The following is a 19,007-nucleotide window of genomic DNA, read 5'->3' as shown; positions in this document are numbered from 1 at the left end:
CCCACAATTATCCTGCTTAACACTTGCAGCCATGAAGGAAATTTTGCCTCTGGTATTGGGAGGGTTTTATTTAAATGTTTAATTAGCCCACTAAGTGCCAGTGGCATGGAGTCCACGAAGGTTGCCTTTTGTGGCTGTTCAAGGCATCGGGGAAACTGGTGAAAGCCAGAATTCACCCGGTGGTGTGACTCGCTGCCTTTTGGAGAGAGGCACCGAGCAAGATTGCTCGCAGTCTCTGGTTCTAAATGCAGGGAGCACAGGGAAGGAAGCTAAGAATAAAACCAGTGCAAAGAGAGAGTGAGCTGCATGTCTGAACCCAGCTGGGTCAAAACCATATTGACTTTCCTGACTAGGGCAGAGAAGAGCTGGCCACATTTGGTGATGCTGTCAGGTACTGAAAAGTATATGATGATGGGGAAATCAGTCTAGTTTAGCTGGAGAAGAACCAGTTTTTTTTGAAAAATAGGATCCCAGCAAGTTTGAAGGAAAACCTGCAGATGCCAGATGGTGTTAGTAATTTCTTCAAACAGAGGGGACGTGCTGAAGCTGCTTGGGGCTTGTCCAGAAGCTGGTGAGGGACAGCCCCCAGAAAGCTGTGAAGGCTTTTCAGACCATGAGCTTTACAAGGATGTGGTGCAAGGAAGAAGGGGGAGTGTGGAGAGGCGAAATCCTGAAAAGGCAGGTGTCAAACTGAAGCCCCGGTGCAGTTTCGTGCGTAGCTGGAATCCCCCCCCGGCCCCTGGAGCAGGTGGCTAGGCCGGATCCTGTGTGCTCTCGCTGGCCGGCGTAGGTGCTGCGGGGAGGCGAGCTCTGCTTCCCCATCCTGCATAGCCCCTCAGTGGGCAGCTCTCCGCAGCGCAGGGCGGAAGTGGTGAAGGACGCTGTCAACACCCGCAATTAGCTTCACCCTATGTGGTTCGGAAATGGGAGACGCTAAATGCAAAGTCCGGTGCTCCACAGAAGCAGAGTCTACTTGAGAGAGCACGCGCCTTCGTTTTTTCATCTGCAGCCTCTTTGCTTGCGGCAGTTCTTTGCTTTTCCTGAGCAGCTGCTGCTGCCAGTTTGATTTTTCTGGGTGGAGCAAAGTGAGCCCCCTAGAATGAGACTGGTGAATTGGTTTCGTCTTGAGACTTGACCCAAGGTTTGAGCTCTGACACTGGAAGAGAGGGGCCTAACTAAATTTCTTTTTCCCTCCCCTGGAAGGAGACTTGAGCAACTGCAAGAGTAGTAGGAAAAGACTTGGGGAAATCATCTCCCAAGCAGAGAGAATCTGTGGTTTACCCGGCATAAATCAGCACAGCTCTTGCCGTGTTTCCTGCCAGCAGAGCCACGGATCCCCTCGATGGCGGTCGTGCCATCCGCTTCTCGGGGCGGGGAGCGGAGAAAGACTCCGACCCTTTCCACCGTGTTTTGGATTTGGATGTACAGTGGACTTTCAAACTGTTTTATATGATCTACCCTGGCAGCTGAGAGACGTTGTACCGTTTGATTCCTTTTCTTGTTCCAGCCTGCCAAGAAAACTGCCAAACTCTTAAGCGTTGATTATTCAAGTGGAAGAGGGTGACAAGGAGACAAACAAACATTATTTAGTTCTTGGGGGCACACTTTTCTGATGTCTGACCTTTTGGACTTCAACATCTTCTTGTCCATTTACATGCATTACAGTTTTTTTTCCAATTACCAGTGAATTAAATTTGGAATTGTGGTATTTGGAAATGTCAAGCAGAATCAATAGAAAAGCACTTGGGGCCCAATCGTAGTAGACTCAGCACATTTTAAAACATATTTGAAATGTCCCTGCTGATAAATCTCAGAGGACCGATTTGTGGCTTGTGTAGTGAGGTGCTGCTGTTTGGAAACTGAAGCTTTCTGGCTCGACTGGTTCACCAGGGATGGATTATTTCTACCTTGTGTCACAGACGCACACGGCATGTTAAATAAATGAGACTAGTCTCTGTCTGAGAGTCAGGAAAGAGGAGGTCACTATGAAGGCATTCATAGATTTCATAGACGTTAGGGCTGGATGGGACCTCGCAAGATCATCGGGTCCAGCCCCCCACCCCAGGGGCATGAAGTCAGCCGGGGTCAAATCACCCCAGCAAAATCAGCATCCAAGCGTAAAGATCAGTGGTCTCCAAAGTGGGGCGTGGGCACAAGTCGATCCATTGGGATGCGGGAAGAAAATATTAGAACTTCTATTTATATTTATAGTTATATTTATATAAATATTCATATATTGGAGGTGCGTGCTCAAAATTTTTTAACTGATGGGGTGCGTGAATATAAATATACATATATTGGGGGGGGTGCTCAAAATTTTTTTACTGATAGGGGAGTGCGAACAAAATAGTTTGGAGACCACTGGTAAAGATAACCGGAGTAGGTGCTTGCACCACTTCTGGGGGGAGTCTAGTCCACACTGTGGAGGCTTGGATGGTAAAGAAGTTTTCCTTATGTCCAGTCTGAAAGGGTCTTCCAGCTGTTCCTACTGCTGGGAACAATGGTGGCATGGGAAGAGCTATGGGGAGAAGGTCTAATGGCTGGGAAGAGCACAGACGGGTTTTCATGCCCGTTTAACCTGGCATGCTCTTCCAGTAGTTGCTGCCTATCCCGTTTCCTTTGCTGCAGCTTTCTTCCTCAGGCAGAGCCTGGTGGATTTGATGAAGTTCAGCCTTCAATAAAGGATGTGCACACTGTTTTGCTTGTTTTTCCTTCGCGGCCTTATGGGACCTCACAAAGAAGGAGAGGAAACGATTAAGTGGCAGGTTTTCTTTCGCTACCATTGTAAGCGCTTTGGGGCAGGAACCATCTGTGTTTGGACACTGGCATAGCATGATGTTGCAGTGGTGCATGCCTCTGGGCTCCTAGATGCTACCTCAGTGCCGTCTTCTCGCTGGTACTGTTATATAAACAGGCATTTCAGATTTAAGCAAATATCCCTCCTCCCCCCCTTTTTGGTTTTTTAATTTAGCAGGGCTGCACGATCACTTGCTATCTATAAAATAGGCTTGTTTGATAGCTGGCAGGCTAGAAAAAAAAAAGTCCTCGGTAGGAATCATTTGTGGAGCAAGGCAATTTTTTGGTTTAGTGGTGCAAAGAAGCTGACAAGATATGCCTCCTAATGATCTGGGTTAATGGAGGAAGGGTTGGCAGTTGCCTCTCAAACTTGTGGCAAAGGTCTGAGAGAGCATACAGGATGTTAATAAACTGGGAGATAACACATCAGTAACTTGTGCAGGAAACCAGCATTCTTCATATACCATGCCCAATGCATTCCTCCCTCACCGCAGGGTATGCAGGGGAGTGCTGTGTTCTTGTGTCTTGTTAGGATGTATCATTTGCTAACCTTTCAGGCTGTTTTCTCCCTTTAGATGCAGCATGGAGTATATGCATAAGTATATGTGTAATTTTTGAGTCCTTTTTTTTTGTGCGTGTGTCTGCATGTGTGTGTCTGCTAATCCAGTTTGAGCTCTCGCTGTCCAAATGGTCTCATTTGTGACCCAAAGTGCATTTAAACATGAACTGTAGAAGCAGCAAGGCATTAAATGGTTTTGATCGATCTCTCTTGGTGGCTTTATTAAAGAACGGCGGCGTTCTTTGAGGGGAGACGTCACGTGTACAGCCAGCTATGTGCAGATAAAATGCTGATTACATTCTGGATTTACCCTGTAAGAGGTGTTATGCAAAATTAAAATTTTCTAATGAGTGACTGAAATACAAAACTGCGGCGCATTCAAGTGGAAAGCTCACTGGTACCAGAAACTGAGGGACTTCTGGCACTGTTTTCATATTGGTGCATGGTATTGGTGCTGGTAACCTAGCTAAACTTGCTTGGAGCAGATTTTGCCTAGACCAGAGATCAGCAATGTGTGTGGGGCCCACAGGCTGGATCCTGCCCACCGAGCCCTTGGATCTGGCCTGCAGACATGGGGCCGCAACAATGTTAAGTGGCAGCGCTTTCCCCTTCCTGCTGTTGCGGGTCCTTGCCCTTGTCTGCCCGCTCTGACTTAAACTGGGTCAGTCTAGCCCAGAGCCTTTAAAGACTGCCAATCACTGGCCTAGACAAAGGAATGATTTGCTAAACCCTTTCCTGAGTGATTAGCCTCCCTGGCATTTTTTGTGCATGTGCAGTATTTCAGTAAACCAAATAACACTTGCATTTTACTTGGCTGTCTTCTATGAACAAGAAATACCTACCTGGTCCATTGGCATATATAGTCCTTCCCAGAATGGGCTTTTTATTTATTTATTTATTTTTTAAATAATCTTCCTAGATTTATTTTATGGAAGAAACAAACCTTGTTCCATTTAAAATAACAGGGAAATTATTCAGAAGAATTAAAATCTTTATTGCATCCTTTCCCCAAGTTGGTAATAACGTCTCTTAAAACATTTTCCCTTATATTTTAAGGAACGCATTTTACTAGCAATTTGGGGGAAGGAACATAATAAAGATCTAATTCTTTTGAATAATTTCCTTGTTATCTTTAATTGACTTGGGCCTGAGAAAAAAAATAGGGGGAAGGTATCACTACACAGATGTGTGTGAAGCTGTGAAGCCTGAGTCATGGTGCAAATACAGAGGCCCTTGGTTGTCATCCCAGGTGAGCAGAAAGGATGTATTTCTTAATATTAAGTTCCTTTTTTAATTTTAAAAGAAAATGACTTAAAGCCTCTTGTCCTTTTGAGACCAGTTGTCAATGGCATCATTGTGGGTTACCATGGCAATATATGTTGAGATAATATATTAACGGCCATTGATTGACTAAAAAAAACTTCAGCGCTTTCATCTTGGGATATGCCGAGTCTATTGACAGAAAACAGACCTCAAACTAATCTTCCTTCTGTGCCTCATTGCGTTGCTGGTGTTCCCTGTGCTATAATAAACTCCAGTTTTACAGAAATGCTCTTGTTTGTGGCTTAACAAAAGCAACAACTCTGAGGTGGCGCCTGGTTGCCAAACTAGCCGGGTTGCCAGTCTTCTCCTGCTTGATTTCTTATTGGAGCTAGCCAATCTGCTTGATCATCTATCAGCCAAGGGAAGCTCTCAGGCTCAGGCCAGCAAGCTGAAATTGGGTTTTGTTCTGTGCAAATGTGAATGCATATTTTTGGAGCATGTGTCATTCAAAGGCCTTTTCAACATGTTTGGAAAAAGCGTGGGATTCCTTCAATCCACACGCATGCCATTAAGTGCTTGACCTAAAATGTCATCACTAGGTTGATGCTTTGCTTAAACGCATATTTCTGCATATTATTTAGGTGAAGTGGAAATGAAGTCACTCTACCAAGGGAATAAGCCATGCTGAAGCACTTTCTGAATGTGGGTTCATCCAAGGCCCTTTAGAGATCAAAGGCTGCTCTGTTCATGGTTTTTAATTTAAATCTGTTGTTGTACCACACCTTTGGCATGAGATGGGCAGCGTGCAACTTTGAAAGTTGGCTTTCTTTAAGACAGCTCTTGGTTTTCTGGACAAAGACAGAAAGGCCATTTTTACAACTGACCTTTGCTATGATTTGAGGTATTGCTCAAGCCAAACCACCTATGCAGACATTTTTCTGGCCCTTCTTTGTTTCTGTGGTATCTCATCTGTTTTCCTTGATGGCTTCCTCATCTGTGGTAGATCTCTGATAAGATGCAAAGGGCTTGACTTTCATACTTAGAGATGCAAAAATGCACACATGCAGTAACCCTCCAAATTAGAGGGTGCATTCAATATTTGTTACCTTAGACTCTGAAATAGCTCGATAGCCATACTGGAACTTAACTGGTTTTCAAATAAGTTTTGTTCTCAGTTGCATGCCCAAAGCCTTGCAGTTTTCAAATTCGGACCAAAGTTTTGGTAAACTGCCCATTTATGCAGCATCAAAATATGCTTTTTAAAAATGTTTCTTAGGTACAGCTTCCCACTGTATTTACAAAAGGGGAGGGGAAAAATAAAGAGCCAAGGGTTTTAACAGTGTGTCATCCTGGGAGAATAGTCTTTACCTGTCTACCAGTCTAGGCCCTGGTGAAAGACCCTGGCCACCTGTGCTATGGTATTGGATACTGGCTGTATTTGAGAATTACTGGGGACTGCCACAACCTCAGCGATGCATCTGCCACTGCAAATTAGAGGGCTTGCAGTTTAGTCCCACATCATCATCAGTATCTCGGTTTTGAGCTGAAGACAGTTCAAGAGGAGATGAGGCAGTGAGCTCTGAGGAAGGGAGAGGTCTTTCAAAATAGCCTTGAGGGTCAACCGAGCTGTCTTCATGCACCGCTTGGTTAGGGGCTGTGCACCTCGCTCAATTCCATGAGCAGAGAGATCATTAGTCTTGGTAGTCTGAAGTCAAGCAGAAGGCAGGGCAGAGTTTCATTTTTCAAGACTAACAGGCTGATGCCTCTGAAAGCATATGCCATCCTGAACCAGTTGGTCTCTGAGGTGCCACCCTGCCCTGCTTTCTGCCATTCAATCAAGATGTGATTTGGAATAAAAAATGGCTCCAAGTGGGTTAGGACTGTGAAGTGTCCCCTTGAGGGTCTGGTTTTGAGTCGGTACCACTAAGTTTCCAGAGTTGGATGTCCTGCCTCCCTGAATGTCCATGAGTTTTTAGGGCCCTCTGGCTTTGATCTTAGGTGGTAGGCAAGCTTCTTTTCCCCCCCTTTGTTAGGATAGCCTTAGCCTGAAGAGGTCTCATTTTCCAAATCACTTCAGTCATGGAGTGATGCCCAGTAATTTTAGAAGTAGACTTCTGCAAGCGTCATCGTTTTTAAATCTTTGTTTTCAAATAGGGGTTTGGGCGCTCCTTAAATAACAAACCGCGAGTCCTCGGCATTTATTTGAGGTGGTTTCCCCTAAGCTCCCAGCTCCGTCCTACAAACCGCCGTCCTGGGAATCTGTTATCCGCACGCGCTGGCACACACTGACCCTTCTGCTGGGTGATTTGAGTTATCTGGTCTGCGACACTGCTCTGATCGGGATACATTGCTAGTTATGCCTAATGCTTGGTTGAACTCGAGAGAACTCTTATAAGCTGAGGTGTCTCTAAGAGCCGCAGTCTGGAGGCAATGGCTTATGAAGTTTAGCCTGCGTTTAAGCACCTCTTGTGCATAAAATGAGCATGCGCAGGATATATTGCAGAGATCTGTAGTTTAAAACCAAATTTATGGTCCAGGCTGCTTGCCTATGCGTTGCGATATGTCCTGGAGGGCCTGACATAGCATGGCTACTTCTAACGTGGCCACAGGGACCAGGTAGCACGGTAAATGAAGACCTAATCCAGCAAAACACTTAAGCGTGCCTAAAGTTACACGTGATAAATCTCATTGAGGTGAAAGGGGCTTTGGCACATACTTACAGATGCCTAAGTGCTTTAGCTCTAGGCCTTCAGGTGACTCGTGTTTCTGTTTCTAGGCAATGGTTAAAAGAGAACAGGGATTAGGAGCTTTCCTGTTTACATCCCACGGTTAGAGTTTGAGCCTGGTTAATCCCTCCTTTGGAGGGCAGAGTTAGGGATGGAGAGGGGTTTTGTGTTCACACTAGCATACATTGGAAGAGCTAAGTATTTTCCTGTCTACACCTGGTTTGGTACAATTCCTTCAGTTTTTATTGCAGCTTCAAAAAAGAGTAAAGGAAGGGCAGGGTGACACCGTCAACTAACTCAGTCATGAGTAGGCTGTAACTCATGCCTGTGAATGAGTTAGTCTTACAAGTTGCCACTGTGCCCTGCCTTCTGCATAACTTCAGACTAACACAGCGAACCACCTCTCTGATAGAAAGCAAAGTGATAGGATCGTAGATTAGGGTTGGTAGGGACCTCAGGAGGTCCAGCCCCTGCTCAAAGCAGGACCAGCCCCAACTAGATCATGCCAGCCAAGGCTCTGTTGAGCCAGCTCTTAAAAACCTCCAAGGATGAAGATTGCACCACCTCTCTGGTAACCCGTTCCAGTGTTTTACTGCTCTCCTAGCGAGAGAGTTTTTGCCTAATATTTAAACTAAACTTCCCTTGCTGCAACTTGAGCCTGTTGCTCCTTGTTGTGTCATCTGTCACCACTGAGAACAGTCCAGCGCCATCCTCTTTGGAGCAACCCTTCAGGTAGTTGAAGGCTGCTGTTGAATCCCCTCTCAGTCTTCTCTTCTCCAGACTAAATAAGCCCAGCTCCCTCAGCCTCTCCTCATCAGTCATGTCCTCCAGCTCCTGAACCATCAGTCATGTCCTCCAGCTCCTCGGGACTCTCTCCAGTTTGTCTGCATCCTTTCTGTAGCGGGGGCTCAAAAGTGAACACAGTCCTCCAGATGTGGCCTCCCCAGTGCTGAATAGAGGGGAAGATCACTGCCCTGCATCTGCTGGCAACACTCCAACCAGTGCAGCCCCGGTGCTGTTGGCCTTCTTGGCAACAAAGCCACACTGCTGGCCCATGTTGAGCTTATTGTCCACAGTCACCTCCAGGTCCTTTTCTGCAGAGCTGCAGTTTAGCCTGTCAGCCCCCAGCCTGTACTGGTGCATGGGATTGCTCCGTCCTAAGTGCAGGACTTTTCCCTTGTCCTTCCTGAGTTGAGTATTTCTGGAATACCATGCTCTTTTAGCAGCTTCCACTGCTGGGGTTTCAAAGTTCCTGCCAAACATGAAGTCCAGGAGCGATAACTAGCTGTTTTAGTCTGAAGTCAGGCAGAAGGCAGGGTAGAGTTGCACCTTGTAGGCTAACTCAGGGATGCATACAGTTTCATAAACTTTCTTAAGCAGCAGCTTACTTTGTCAGGTGCTATAAAGACACTGAAGTCTTGTGGCATCCATGGAGGAGGCAAATATTTATCCTTGTTCCAGAAACGGAGAAGGTGAGATGGGGGAGAGGCAAAATGACTTGCTCCTTGTCTTTCAGGATGCGTGTGCCAGAACTGGGAATGGGATCTAGGCTGCTCTGTATCTTCAAGGGACACAGTCAGTCTTTTTAAGTATGCTCCCCTGACTCTGACTAAACAGTAATTTTAATAAGGGAAATGCAAACCTCCCCGTGTTTTGTTGCAAACAGCTCCAGCAACTTCTCAGAATAATGTGTGAGCTTCCCTTGATGTGCTGCAAACTCAGGCACACCCATGCCATCCCCAGACCTGTGCGCCTTCCCGCTGAGACTGTCTTGGGGACAAAGAAAAGGGCTCTTTGCAGATGGAGAAGGTCGGCAGAGCTGAATGCCTGTTGAGCTGATCTAAGAGCTTGTTGCTATGCGTGCAACTTTTTGAAGTGTCTTTGTATGACAGCTGCTCTTCAGGGCTGTTTGGGGAAAACAAAAAAACTGTCTTTTTTTCCAATCCGCTGAAACCTGTGGTGCAGGTAAGACGGCAGAGGCTTTGAGACCTATTTTGCCATTTGGCAGGCTTAAATTTGCTTTTTGAAGGCAAAGTCATGTCTTGAATTTTAAACTTGCTCCAGAAAAGACACGTGTCTGAGGAGTGGGGCTCCCTGGGCAGAGTGCATGATTCAGAGTGCATGATTTCTTCTGCTTGAGTGTTTGCTGCTTTCTGGTCCCAGATCTAATATGGCTATAATGGCTACTTCAGCACTTTTAATATGTTCTCTGGAAAGCATTGCATGAGCATTAAGTCTCACGGCGCCCTGATGAGTTCTGTTACGACTCCCAGGTTTAATTGCGTTGCCCAGCGCTGTGGGAGGAGCTGTCTGAGCTACGATTAGAATTTGGGGTTTCTGCCCTTGCCCGCGGTTCTCTAGACTGTGGGTGGCTGTCCTGTGGCAGGTGTCACAGGCGGCATGGACAGTTTCTATGGGAGGCACGTGGCAGCTGAGGAGAGGCCAAGCTGATTTCTAGGAGGTTTTGTCTGGGAAAGAAGAAAACTCATTTGCTTTACAGCAGGGGTGGCCAACCCAAGGCAAAAGTGACGTGGGCAGCTTCTGTGTATGGCCCGTGGCAGACCTGGGAGGGAGCCAATAGGGCAGGAAGGGGAAAGCAGTGGAGCAGGACTGTCAGGGAGCAGAAACCAGAGTGGCAGATCAGACTCGGGAAGGGGATTGAAGTGGCATTTGGGACTGTGTGGGACCAAAAAAAGCTGGTCCCCACTGCTGTGAAAATTTACTGTAAAGTTAAGGTATATCCATTTTGCTTCTGGGCTGAATAAGATGATGCAGAATTGTTGATTCCTTTGATTTGTAGAATTACAGATTTTTAGAGAATTCCTGCTTTCTGGAGAAGACCAGAAGGGGGTGTTGAATACTGTTATCTGCTGCCTAAGACAGCAGATAATGCAAGCCATACTGTGCATTACAGTAAGGCTAAGATGCTGATTTACTGCTGGGGAAAAAGGGCATCTCTGTCATTCCCTGAACACAAGACAATACCTGCTGATTTTTTTTAACTAAGCATTTAACAGAAATACCTAATTTGCTATAACAAATTATCATGCAAGTATCAACAGGCCAACAGCAGAGCATTAATGAGGAGCAGCAATAGTGACATGGCTCCAGTGTCTGGGGTTATTTGTGGGTTGTTTTATTATAGTAAGCAACTTGTCAGAGGACAACTTGGATGGAGATTAGCAAGTGCTGATAAAACCTGTGGGTGGTATTAAAATGGAGCTCCTGGATGTGTGTTGAATATAATTTTCAGTTTCAAGGCTGGGCTTTCCAGCTCTTTTTTTCTCTTCCCCCTGCCTCTCCCTTTAAATCCTCTCCTGCGATACAGGTTAAGCATCCTTCCTGAGCAAGGGATGCTAGAGACTTGCATTCCTCTTAAAATGTAGAGATCTTTCTGGGCTGACGCACGTCTTCCCTATCGGGAAAATTGCCCATAGCAGGCAACAAGTGTCAGGTAGGAGCGCAGACCAGGACAAGCATTTGGCACCTTTCTGAAAACGTGGTTTGCCCTGCTGCGTCCTTGCAGTTAAACCTTGTACAGGAAGGGGTCGATTAGAGGCGTAGACAGTGCTTTGATAGCATCTTGAATGCTGACCCACCTCCAGATGCTCAACAAATGTACACCCGCCTGTTGAAATGAAGGTGAATCCAACTGCCCTGTAATGGCTAGGAGAGGGAAGTGAAGAAGAAGGAAAAAGACTGGCCCAGTGGGATGAGGATACTCAGTGGGACTGGGGAAACCTGGCTTCAGGTCCCTGCAGTCACAGACTTCTTTTTTGATCAAGGGCAAGTCTTTTAGTTTCTCTGTGTCTCAGTTCATCATCTGCAAAATAGGAATAATACTACTTTATCTCACTAGGGAGTTGGCACCATAAATTCAGGTACATGGATGGTGAGATGCTCATGTACTATGGCAATGTGGGCAAAGTGCCTTAACCCCAATAGCATCTTTAGCGTTTAGACTAGGTTTAAAGTAGGCAGAACATACAGCATCATTTTCAGTCACCAGGAGCTCAGTTTTACATTGTGCCAACAAGTTGGCAGTTCTAGTAAGAAAATGCTCCTTTCTGCTGACCAGGGGTATCAATTCTGTGTGTGTTCCTGAAACGGCAGTGCCCCTTACTGCGATACTTCGATTTTTCTGGGAAGGAGCCCATCAAAATAACAACCAGGCTTGACCTGATTTCAGTTAAGATGACCCAAGATGGCCTGACTACAGCTTAAGAGAAAAAAGCTGTTTTGAAAACCTGAACTGTCATTTTTGGTTCCCTTGTTGTATTTATATTTCATCTCAGCTGCAGTTTAGAAGTGACCTGCTATTTGTGGCTCAGTGGTAGCATTTCCAGGGTTTCTGTATAGACTTGATCTGCATTCTGGCATTTAACTTCTGCTTCCCCTTTGTGATGCTGGTCCTTTAAATGTGCCAGTACAGGATACTTCTATAGTAAGAGTCAGGTTTTTGAGCACTTGGAGGTATGCACCATCTAATGTTCAACTTCCCCACCCCCCATCTGGTTCCCTTGTAAGGGTGTTTTGGGGCAGTGCAGCTATTTTTGCCAGAAACTCTTCATGTTGAATCTCTGCTACTTGGATGCAAGCAGCAGGTTGCAACGGTTCCTGCCAGCTTATTTATCTCGCCACAATTACCGTGCAGGTCTTATTATCGCCATTAGTCAAGACAATAAGCGGAGGGGAATCTCCTTGGGTAAGGTTCACTCCCGTGCAAAGACCCAGCAAGGAGCTATGAGCACCATGTTAGCCCCCAACAAGTTTAAGTGTGTAGAAATGCAGATTCATTTATTACACCGTGGCTTAAATCTCACGCATCGTAAGTCATGTCTTCTGTGTTTCTCTGTCAAAGCTAGGGCTTCCTCACGGAGCTCAGCAGGGCCCCGTTGGTCATTGGACCCTTACGCTCCCCTGGGGCAGTCTTGTGGTTAAGGCACTGAACTGTGACATGAGATCTCTGTCTAGTTGTTGGCGTACCAGCTTCCGGGGTGGCTTTGGATCTCTGTGCTTCAGTTCCCCATGAAGCAATGAAAATAATGTTGCCTTGCCTCCAGAAAGGGTTGAAGGTACATTTCATTAGAAGAGCCGCTCAGGCGTTACGGCAAGGTGTATCATTTGAGAGCCGATAAACACATACCCCAAATAACTCGCCACTAACTGGAGTTCCACAGCAACCATGTAGAAATGTCTGCTCGGGTATTTATGGTTGGTTTGGTTTTGATCGCATTTTTTGGATTTGAATCTCGTTCCAGGGCCAGGACATGGAGAGGCAGAAACCAGAGAGTGCATCTACTATAATGCCAACTGGGAGCTGGAGAAGACTAATCAGAGTGGCGTGGAGCGCTGCGAAGGGGAAAAGGACAAGCGCCTTCATTGCTATGCTTCCTGGAGGAACAATTCGGGCTCCATTGAGTTGGTGAAGAAGGGTTGTTGGTTAGATGACTTCAACTGCTATGACAGGTATAGCCACGATGGAGAAGTGCCACGTGAGAAGCTTTCCACGTTGCAGCAGACAACATAACCAGTCCAATTCAACTGGGCCTCATTGATCTCCTTTAATTACTCTTGTCATTTGGCATCTATCAAAATTCACATGAAACTCCCTTTTGCTTTTAGTATAGAAGTCATAAAAGGCATGTTTAGGTCTTCTTTTTCCTGATAAAGTTTCAGTAGTCCTGGCAGGCTCTGAAAAATTTGTCCTGTACCATCGAGCAAAAAGCAGTATGTTCTTCCAAGAGCACTTGGCTCTGCTGAGGAAAACTTGGACTCATGTGAAGCTGTCTAGAAAAACACAGCTCTCCGGGGGTGTTAGACATTGAGATGTTCCTGTGTTATTGGCAGATTTTTTTTTTTTTTTCCCCCCTGTCCTTTGACCCTACCAACTGGGGTGGCTGTTGAGTGGGGAGACATCATTTAAGAGAGTCTGGGTTGAGGGGCAAATGGGCCGTGAAAATACTGGTGATAGAAGGTCTGGTTGCATTACAGGTCTCAGATTGTAGGCAAACGTAGTCTTGTCTCCTTACCTGCGGTGTTATGCTGCTTGCTAAGGCTGTGGACAGGTGGATAGAGAGGCTAAGCCACATGCAGAAACTGGAGTGCTGGGGCAACTGCACACAAATGAGGAAGCCACGCATTGAAAGTGTGCGAAGGGAGGTGGAGGGGAGTGTTCATAGAGAAGTGAATGCTGAAGTTACAGAGGAAATGCAGGCTCACATGGCTCTTCCCATAGCTTGGAGGCTACTTGGCTCAGGTTCCCTATCAGGAAAGGTGGTTTGAGCCTTTTGGAAAGACTTGAACTTCATTTTAACCCTACCCGAGGCACAGTTAAGTCCAATGAACTGCTCCTTTGTCGCGTTTTTTCTCCTGAGGCCTAATGAGTCCCTGTGGCTGATTTTACAAAGGTCAGAGGTACCTGAACAGGGTTCACTTAAACTTTTGGTTGCTCTAGTGTGAAACCATCCAGCAGTAATTCTTGCAATCCGTTCAGCACTGGCGAGGCCTCGCCTGGAGTACTGTGTCCAGTTTTTGGCTCACCGCTTCAAGATGGATGTGAATGAACTGGAAAGAGCCCAGTGCAGAGCAACAAAAATGATTAGGGGCCTGGGAGGCGAGACTTATGAGGAAAGGCTGAAAGAACCAGGATTATTTAGTCTGGAAAAGAAAAGAGTGCGGGGTAGGGGTTTGATAACAGTCTTCAAATACCTGAAGAGCAATTATCAAGCAGACAAAGATGGGCTTTTATCTGTGGCTGTAGGGGACAATAGCCTCAAGCTGCAGCAGGGGAAATTTAGGTTGGAAATTTAGGATGGAAATTAAAATGAACTTCCTGGCTAGGAGGGTGGTCAATCGCTGCAACAGGCAATGTAGAAACATTGTGCAAGCTCCATTCTTGGACATTTTCAAGAGTAGGTTAGACAGACTCTTGGCTGGAATGGATTAGTCAGGGATGACTCTGATAAGGGGGTTGGACTGGATGACCTTGTCAGATCCTTTCCAGCTCTAAGATCCATTCATGTGCCCATGACCTGAAGTAAAACAAGCCACATGCAAAGTTTCTCTTGGTTTCGCCATCTGTAGGGACGGTGTTCCATTATCTCTGGGCCCCAAATCTTAGTTTTGTCTTAAAAACCCTAAATGTAATGTGATAGTAGAATTACCCCTCCTTCTGCTCCATTCCTTTAACCTACTGTGTGCCAAGTCTATATTCTCAATAATTCCTCCTCTTCCCTTAACTGTCTGTAGGAAGGTTACTTTCCCAGTACACCATTCCCCTTGGTAGGTTGAGTCAAAAGCTATATACATACAAACGTGATAGGTTTTATTCCTTCAAAATAAATCAATCCTTGCTTGCCCCTTAGTCATTTTTAATGCTGATCCTCATAAGAATTGAAATGTTTCACTACAGTTTTCCTGCATTTAAACAGAAGTATTTAATATAAACAGACTGTCTCTTCTGATATCTACTCCCAAATGCAGCAGCGCTTTGATAATGGCACGTTGTAATGCAGTGCCCCCATGCTGTTAACACAGTGTCTTTCTGAACCTTTTTGAACATCTTTGTCTTGTCTCTCTGAACTTTTGAACATCTTTATACCATGCTATGTTAGAGGAGAAGAAAATGTCAGAATGGCTCACCCCTTCTCATCACCCAGAGACAGGGTTGAGAGTGGTTACAGCTCTTTTTGGGGTTGCACCTTAAGTTCCATCACGTGAGGTTAAAGTAATAGCTCAAGATTGGGAAGGTGCAACCACCCCATCTAGTTTCATGGGCCAAGCTAGTAACATGCCAACAAACCACCAGGCCAAGAACAACATTTTTCCATGTTAATAGGACTATAGTTTTAATTATCTGGACTGGGTTTAATTAAACAATTCTCATGTTCAGTTTTGATCTTGATGAGGTCCTCCGTGATGTCGTCTCATAGTTTTTATAGTTCTGTCCTTGGAAAGATGATAAAACATTAACCAAATGGAAGGAGTGTACCTATGAACCATGGGTGGCTTCAGTGGTACTATCCTGGTCTTTCCTGCCTTTTGAGTTCAGTATGCTTAAGTAGAAATGCCAGGCTCCCAAGCACCATCTTGTTGGGCTGCAGTTGTATTGCTACCTGCAAAAAGGGCAGCACATAATTATTCTGTCACTTTAAAGTAGACGGCATTCAGTATTACATACCACATTGCACCTTGTTGCAGAAGGTGGCTTGCTGTTTCAATGACACCAAGGTCAGAAAATGTAGACTCGCAGTTCTTGGAGTAATTCTATCTGTCCTTTATCTTACAAATCTTTAGTCTTATGCTTTCTTTACTGTGTTCAAACACTTGAGTACCTGAACCCTTGTACTTATGTCTTGAAGTTAGCTTCATTACATGATTGCACAACAAATATGCAGTAGCGTGGCATGTCCATTAAGGCTGTTAAGGGGTATAGTCAAAAAATCAGCTGTATGCAGTTTAGAGATTTACATGGCTTCAATGGAGGGGTGTTATGGAAAGTCATACTACTTCAACAACATGCACACTCACAGCTGGAGGAGGAAATGTTAGTCCCCCACATTTTTTTTTAACATTTGCCTAGTGGTATCCAAGGTGGTGTGCTTGGTGAGCTGCCCTGGGCATGCACCAAAACAAGGCAGGAAAATAATTAATTGCAGATGTGGAGGAGGCTGTTTTCAGTCATTAACTTGATTTCTTAACCAACAGATTTAGCAAAGCTTGCATTCTCCCTTGAAGACTACAAAACTCTAATGCCTTTAAATCCAAGTGGTTTGAGTTATTGGAGTTAAAAAAAAATGGCATCTGGAAATATTGCTCAACTAAAGGAAACATCTTTCCTCACTTGGCTAACTCAGATGGCTGACTTTTCTTTTTCTTTGAACCAAAAAAAAGAAAAATTCTGGATGAGACTTTGTAAAAGAAATTTCAGCTCTAAGGTTACTTTTTTCAGAAAGAGATAAACTACTGAAAGTAGTGCCATGCATTTAGATTAAAAGGGTCTTTTTCAGCATTACTTACAGTTCTGTGTCAGTGATGCCTCACTAAAGGAGACTTGTCATGGATTCATGAGTGAGCAATAATGTCAGAAGTGTGTGATTGTTTTGCTGCTTCCTCAAAGTGTTTAAAGGAAGGAAGTTATGCATATAATTTAACTGGACCTCAGGAAATAGTTTGATACTGTTTTGCGCAGAGGACAACCCTTGCAGCTTTAATTACAGAGTGCCTGGGAAGATTCTAGCGAGGATAATAATAATACCTGATAAGAAAAGCAAGTGCTTGTGGTGGTTGAGGGAGGTGTTTAACAGAGCGCTACATGTCTGCCACATTAGTCTGGCAGATGTGGAAGGCTAATGAAGTGTTCTTCAGACCTGCATGGCATTCTCCTGAAGATATGCAAGGTGCTGAAGAGAACAGCACAGCTGGATGGCTAGGCTGGTGTTCGAATGAATGTCCGTTAGCATGCTCACAGAAACCTGGTGGGATCCTACCCACGACTGGGCGGTGGGCATTCAGGGATACACACTATATAGAAGGGGCAGGACTGGGAGGAATGGCGGGGGGGTTGCCCTCTATGTCAAAGAGCAACTCACGTCGTCAAGAATTAGCTTTGGGGCAGAGGGAGGTCAGGCAGAGGACTGTCGGTCAAACTTCAAGGGGGCAAGGCGAAAGGGATCTTATGGTGGGTGTCTACTATAGACCACCCTGCCAAGGGGATGAGTTGGACCAGAATTTCTCAGTACAGCTTATGGAGGCAGTTAAGTCTTGGGACGTCATTGTCATGGGAGACCTAAACTACCCAGACATCTGGTGGGAGGAGCAGTCAGCCAGGTCTGACCGTTCGTGTAGGTTCCTAGCTGAAATACAGGACCTCTACCTTATCCAGGAGGTGCACAGCCCTGCTAGGGGAGATGCCTTGCTGGACCTGGTCTTGGCCACTGGGGATGACCTGGTGAGGGGACTGCAGGTCCTTGACCACCTGGGTGGCAGTGATCATTGCCTGCTGGAATTCACCATGCAGCGCAGGGTGTTGAGGGCTTATACCCTGACTTCAGAAGGGTCAACTTCAACGAACTGAGGAGATTAGTGGAGGAGGCACTGAGGGCCCAAAAGGTAGAGGATAGTGGAGTCCATGAAGGATGGTCGTACCATAAGGGGACGATCCTCCAGGCTCAGAGTGTGACAGTCCCCAAGAGAAAGAAAGGGGTAAGAGTGCTCTGAAACCTCCATGGCTCAGCAAAGGCACTCGAGAGTGCCTGAGGGCCGAAAGGGAGGCGTACACCCAGCGGAAGAGAGGGACTGTCACCAAGGAAGAATACTCCTCCTTGGCCCGTGAGTGTAAGAGGGCTATTAGGAAGGCCAAGGCAGGGATGGAGCTCAGGCTAGCGACCAGGATTAAGGACAACAAAAAGTCCTTCAAATACATTGGGAGTAAGAAGAGGGCACCGTGTAATGTAGGGCCCCTGCTAGACTCGAATGCTAATCTTGTGGCTACACCGGACGAGAAAGCTGAACTTTTTGACAAGTTCTTTGCCTCTCTTTTCTTGGACAGGGACCAGGACAACTCTCCCACCACAGGTAGGGGCAATCTTGGGGATAGCACTGCCAGGCCTCGGGTCTGCACAGATGTAGTTAGGGATCTTCTGGAAGGGCTGGATGTTTTCCAATCTGCAGGCCCTGATGCCCTCCACCCACAGGTGTTGAGGGAGCTGGCGGGGGTCATTGCTGTGCCCTAGGACCGGCTGCACGAGCAATCGTGGTCCACGGGCCAGGTGCCCAAAGATTGGAAACTAGCTAATGTGGTCCCCATTTATAAGAAAGGGAGAAAGGAGGACCCAGGAAACTATAGGCCCATAAGCCTCACATCTGTCTGGGGGAAAATCCTTGAAAAAATTATCAAGGGTCACATCTGTGAGGGGCCAGCAGGGGAGATCATGCCCAGGGGAAATCAGCATGGGTTTATCAGAGGCAGGTCCTGCCAGACCAACCTGATGGCCTTTTATGACCAGGTAACTAAATCTCTGGATGATGGTGTTGCGGTGGATGTTGTCTTTCTGGACTTTACAAAGGCCTTTGACACTGTCTGTCACCCCATTCTTGTTAATAAATTGAGTGACTGTGGCATTGATGCCTGCACAGTCGGATGGGTCAAAAATTGGCTGATGGGGTGCACCCAGAGTGGTGGTGGACGGGTCGTACTCGACCTGGCAGGATGTGAATAGTGGGGTCCCCCAGGGCTTGGTCCTGGGGCCTACACTGTTTAACATCTTCATCAGTGACTTGGACGAGGGGGTGGAAAACACATTGTCCAAGTTTGCCGATGACACCAAGATGTAGGGAGAGGTAGGCACGCTTGAAGGGAGAGAGAGGCTGCAATTAGACTTAGACAGACTATACGAGTGGGCGGATGGTAACAGGATGGGCTTCAATATTGATAAATGCAGGGCTCTGCACCTGGGGAGAAGGAATCCACAACATACATCCAAGCTGGGGAGCTCCCGCCTTGTGAGCACAGAGGTGGAAAGGGATCTTGGAGTCATTATTGACTCCAAGATGAACAGGAGCTGCCAATGCCAGACCACAGCCAGCAAAGCCAACCGCACCTTGTGCATCCAAAGATGCATCTCAAGCCGGTCCAGAGAGGTGATACTTCCCCTCCTACG

General features: G+C 46.2%; 1 protein-coding gene across 1 annotated transcript in view; it reads left to right on the top strand.

Annotated features, from left to right (window-relative positions):
• Nucleotides 1-19,007, top strand: part of ACVR2B (activin A receptor type 2B) — a 138,650-nt gene that overhangs the window by 93,080 nt on the left and 26,563 nt on the right. Inside the window, exon 2 of the mRNA XM_019530226.1 lies at nt 12,606-12,813. Within this exon, the coding sequence (XP_019385771.1) occupies nt 12,606-12,813 (208 nt within the window). The remainder of the gene's footprint in view (nt 1-12,605; nt 12,814-19,007) is intronic.

Source organism: Crocodylus porosus, unplaced genomic scaffold (assembly GCF_001723895.1).
Source record: "Crocodylus porosus isolate Cpor-Errol unplaced genomic scaffold, CroPor_comp1, whole genome shotgun sequence".
In the NCBI taxonomy this organism is placed as follows: domain Eukaryota; kingdom Metazoa; phylum Chordata; order Crocodylia; family Crocodylidae; genus Crocodylus; species Crocodylus porosus.
Note: the sequence above shows the minus strand (reverse complement) of the source record. Positions and strands in the feature narration are given on the sequence as shown.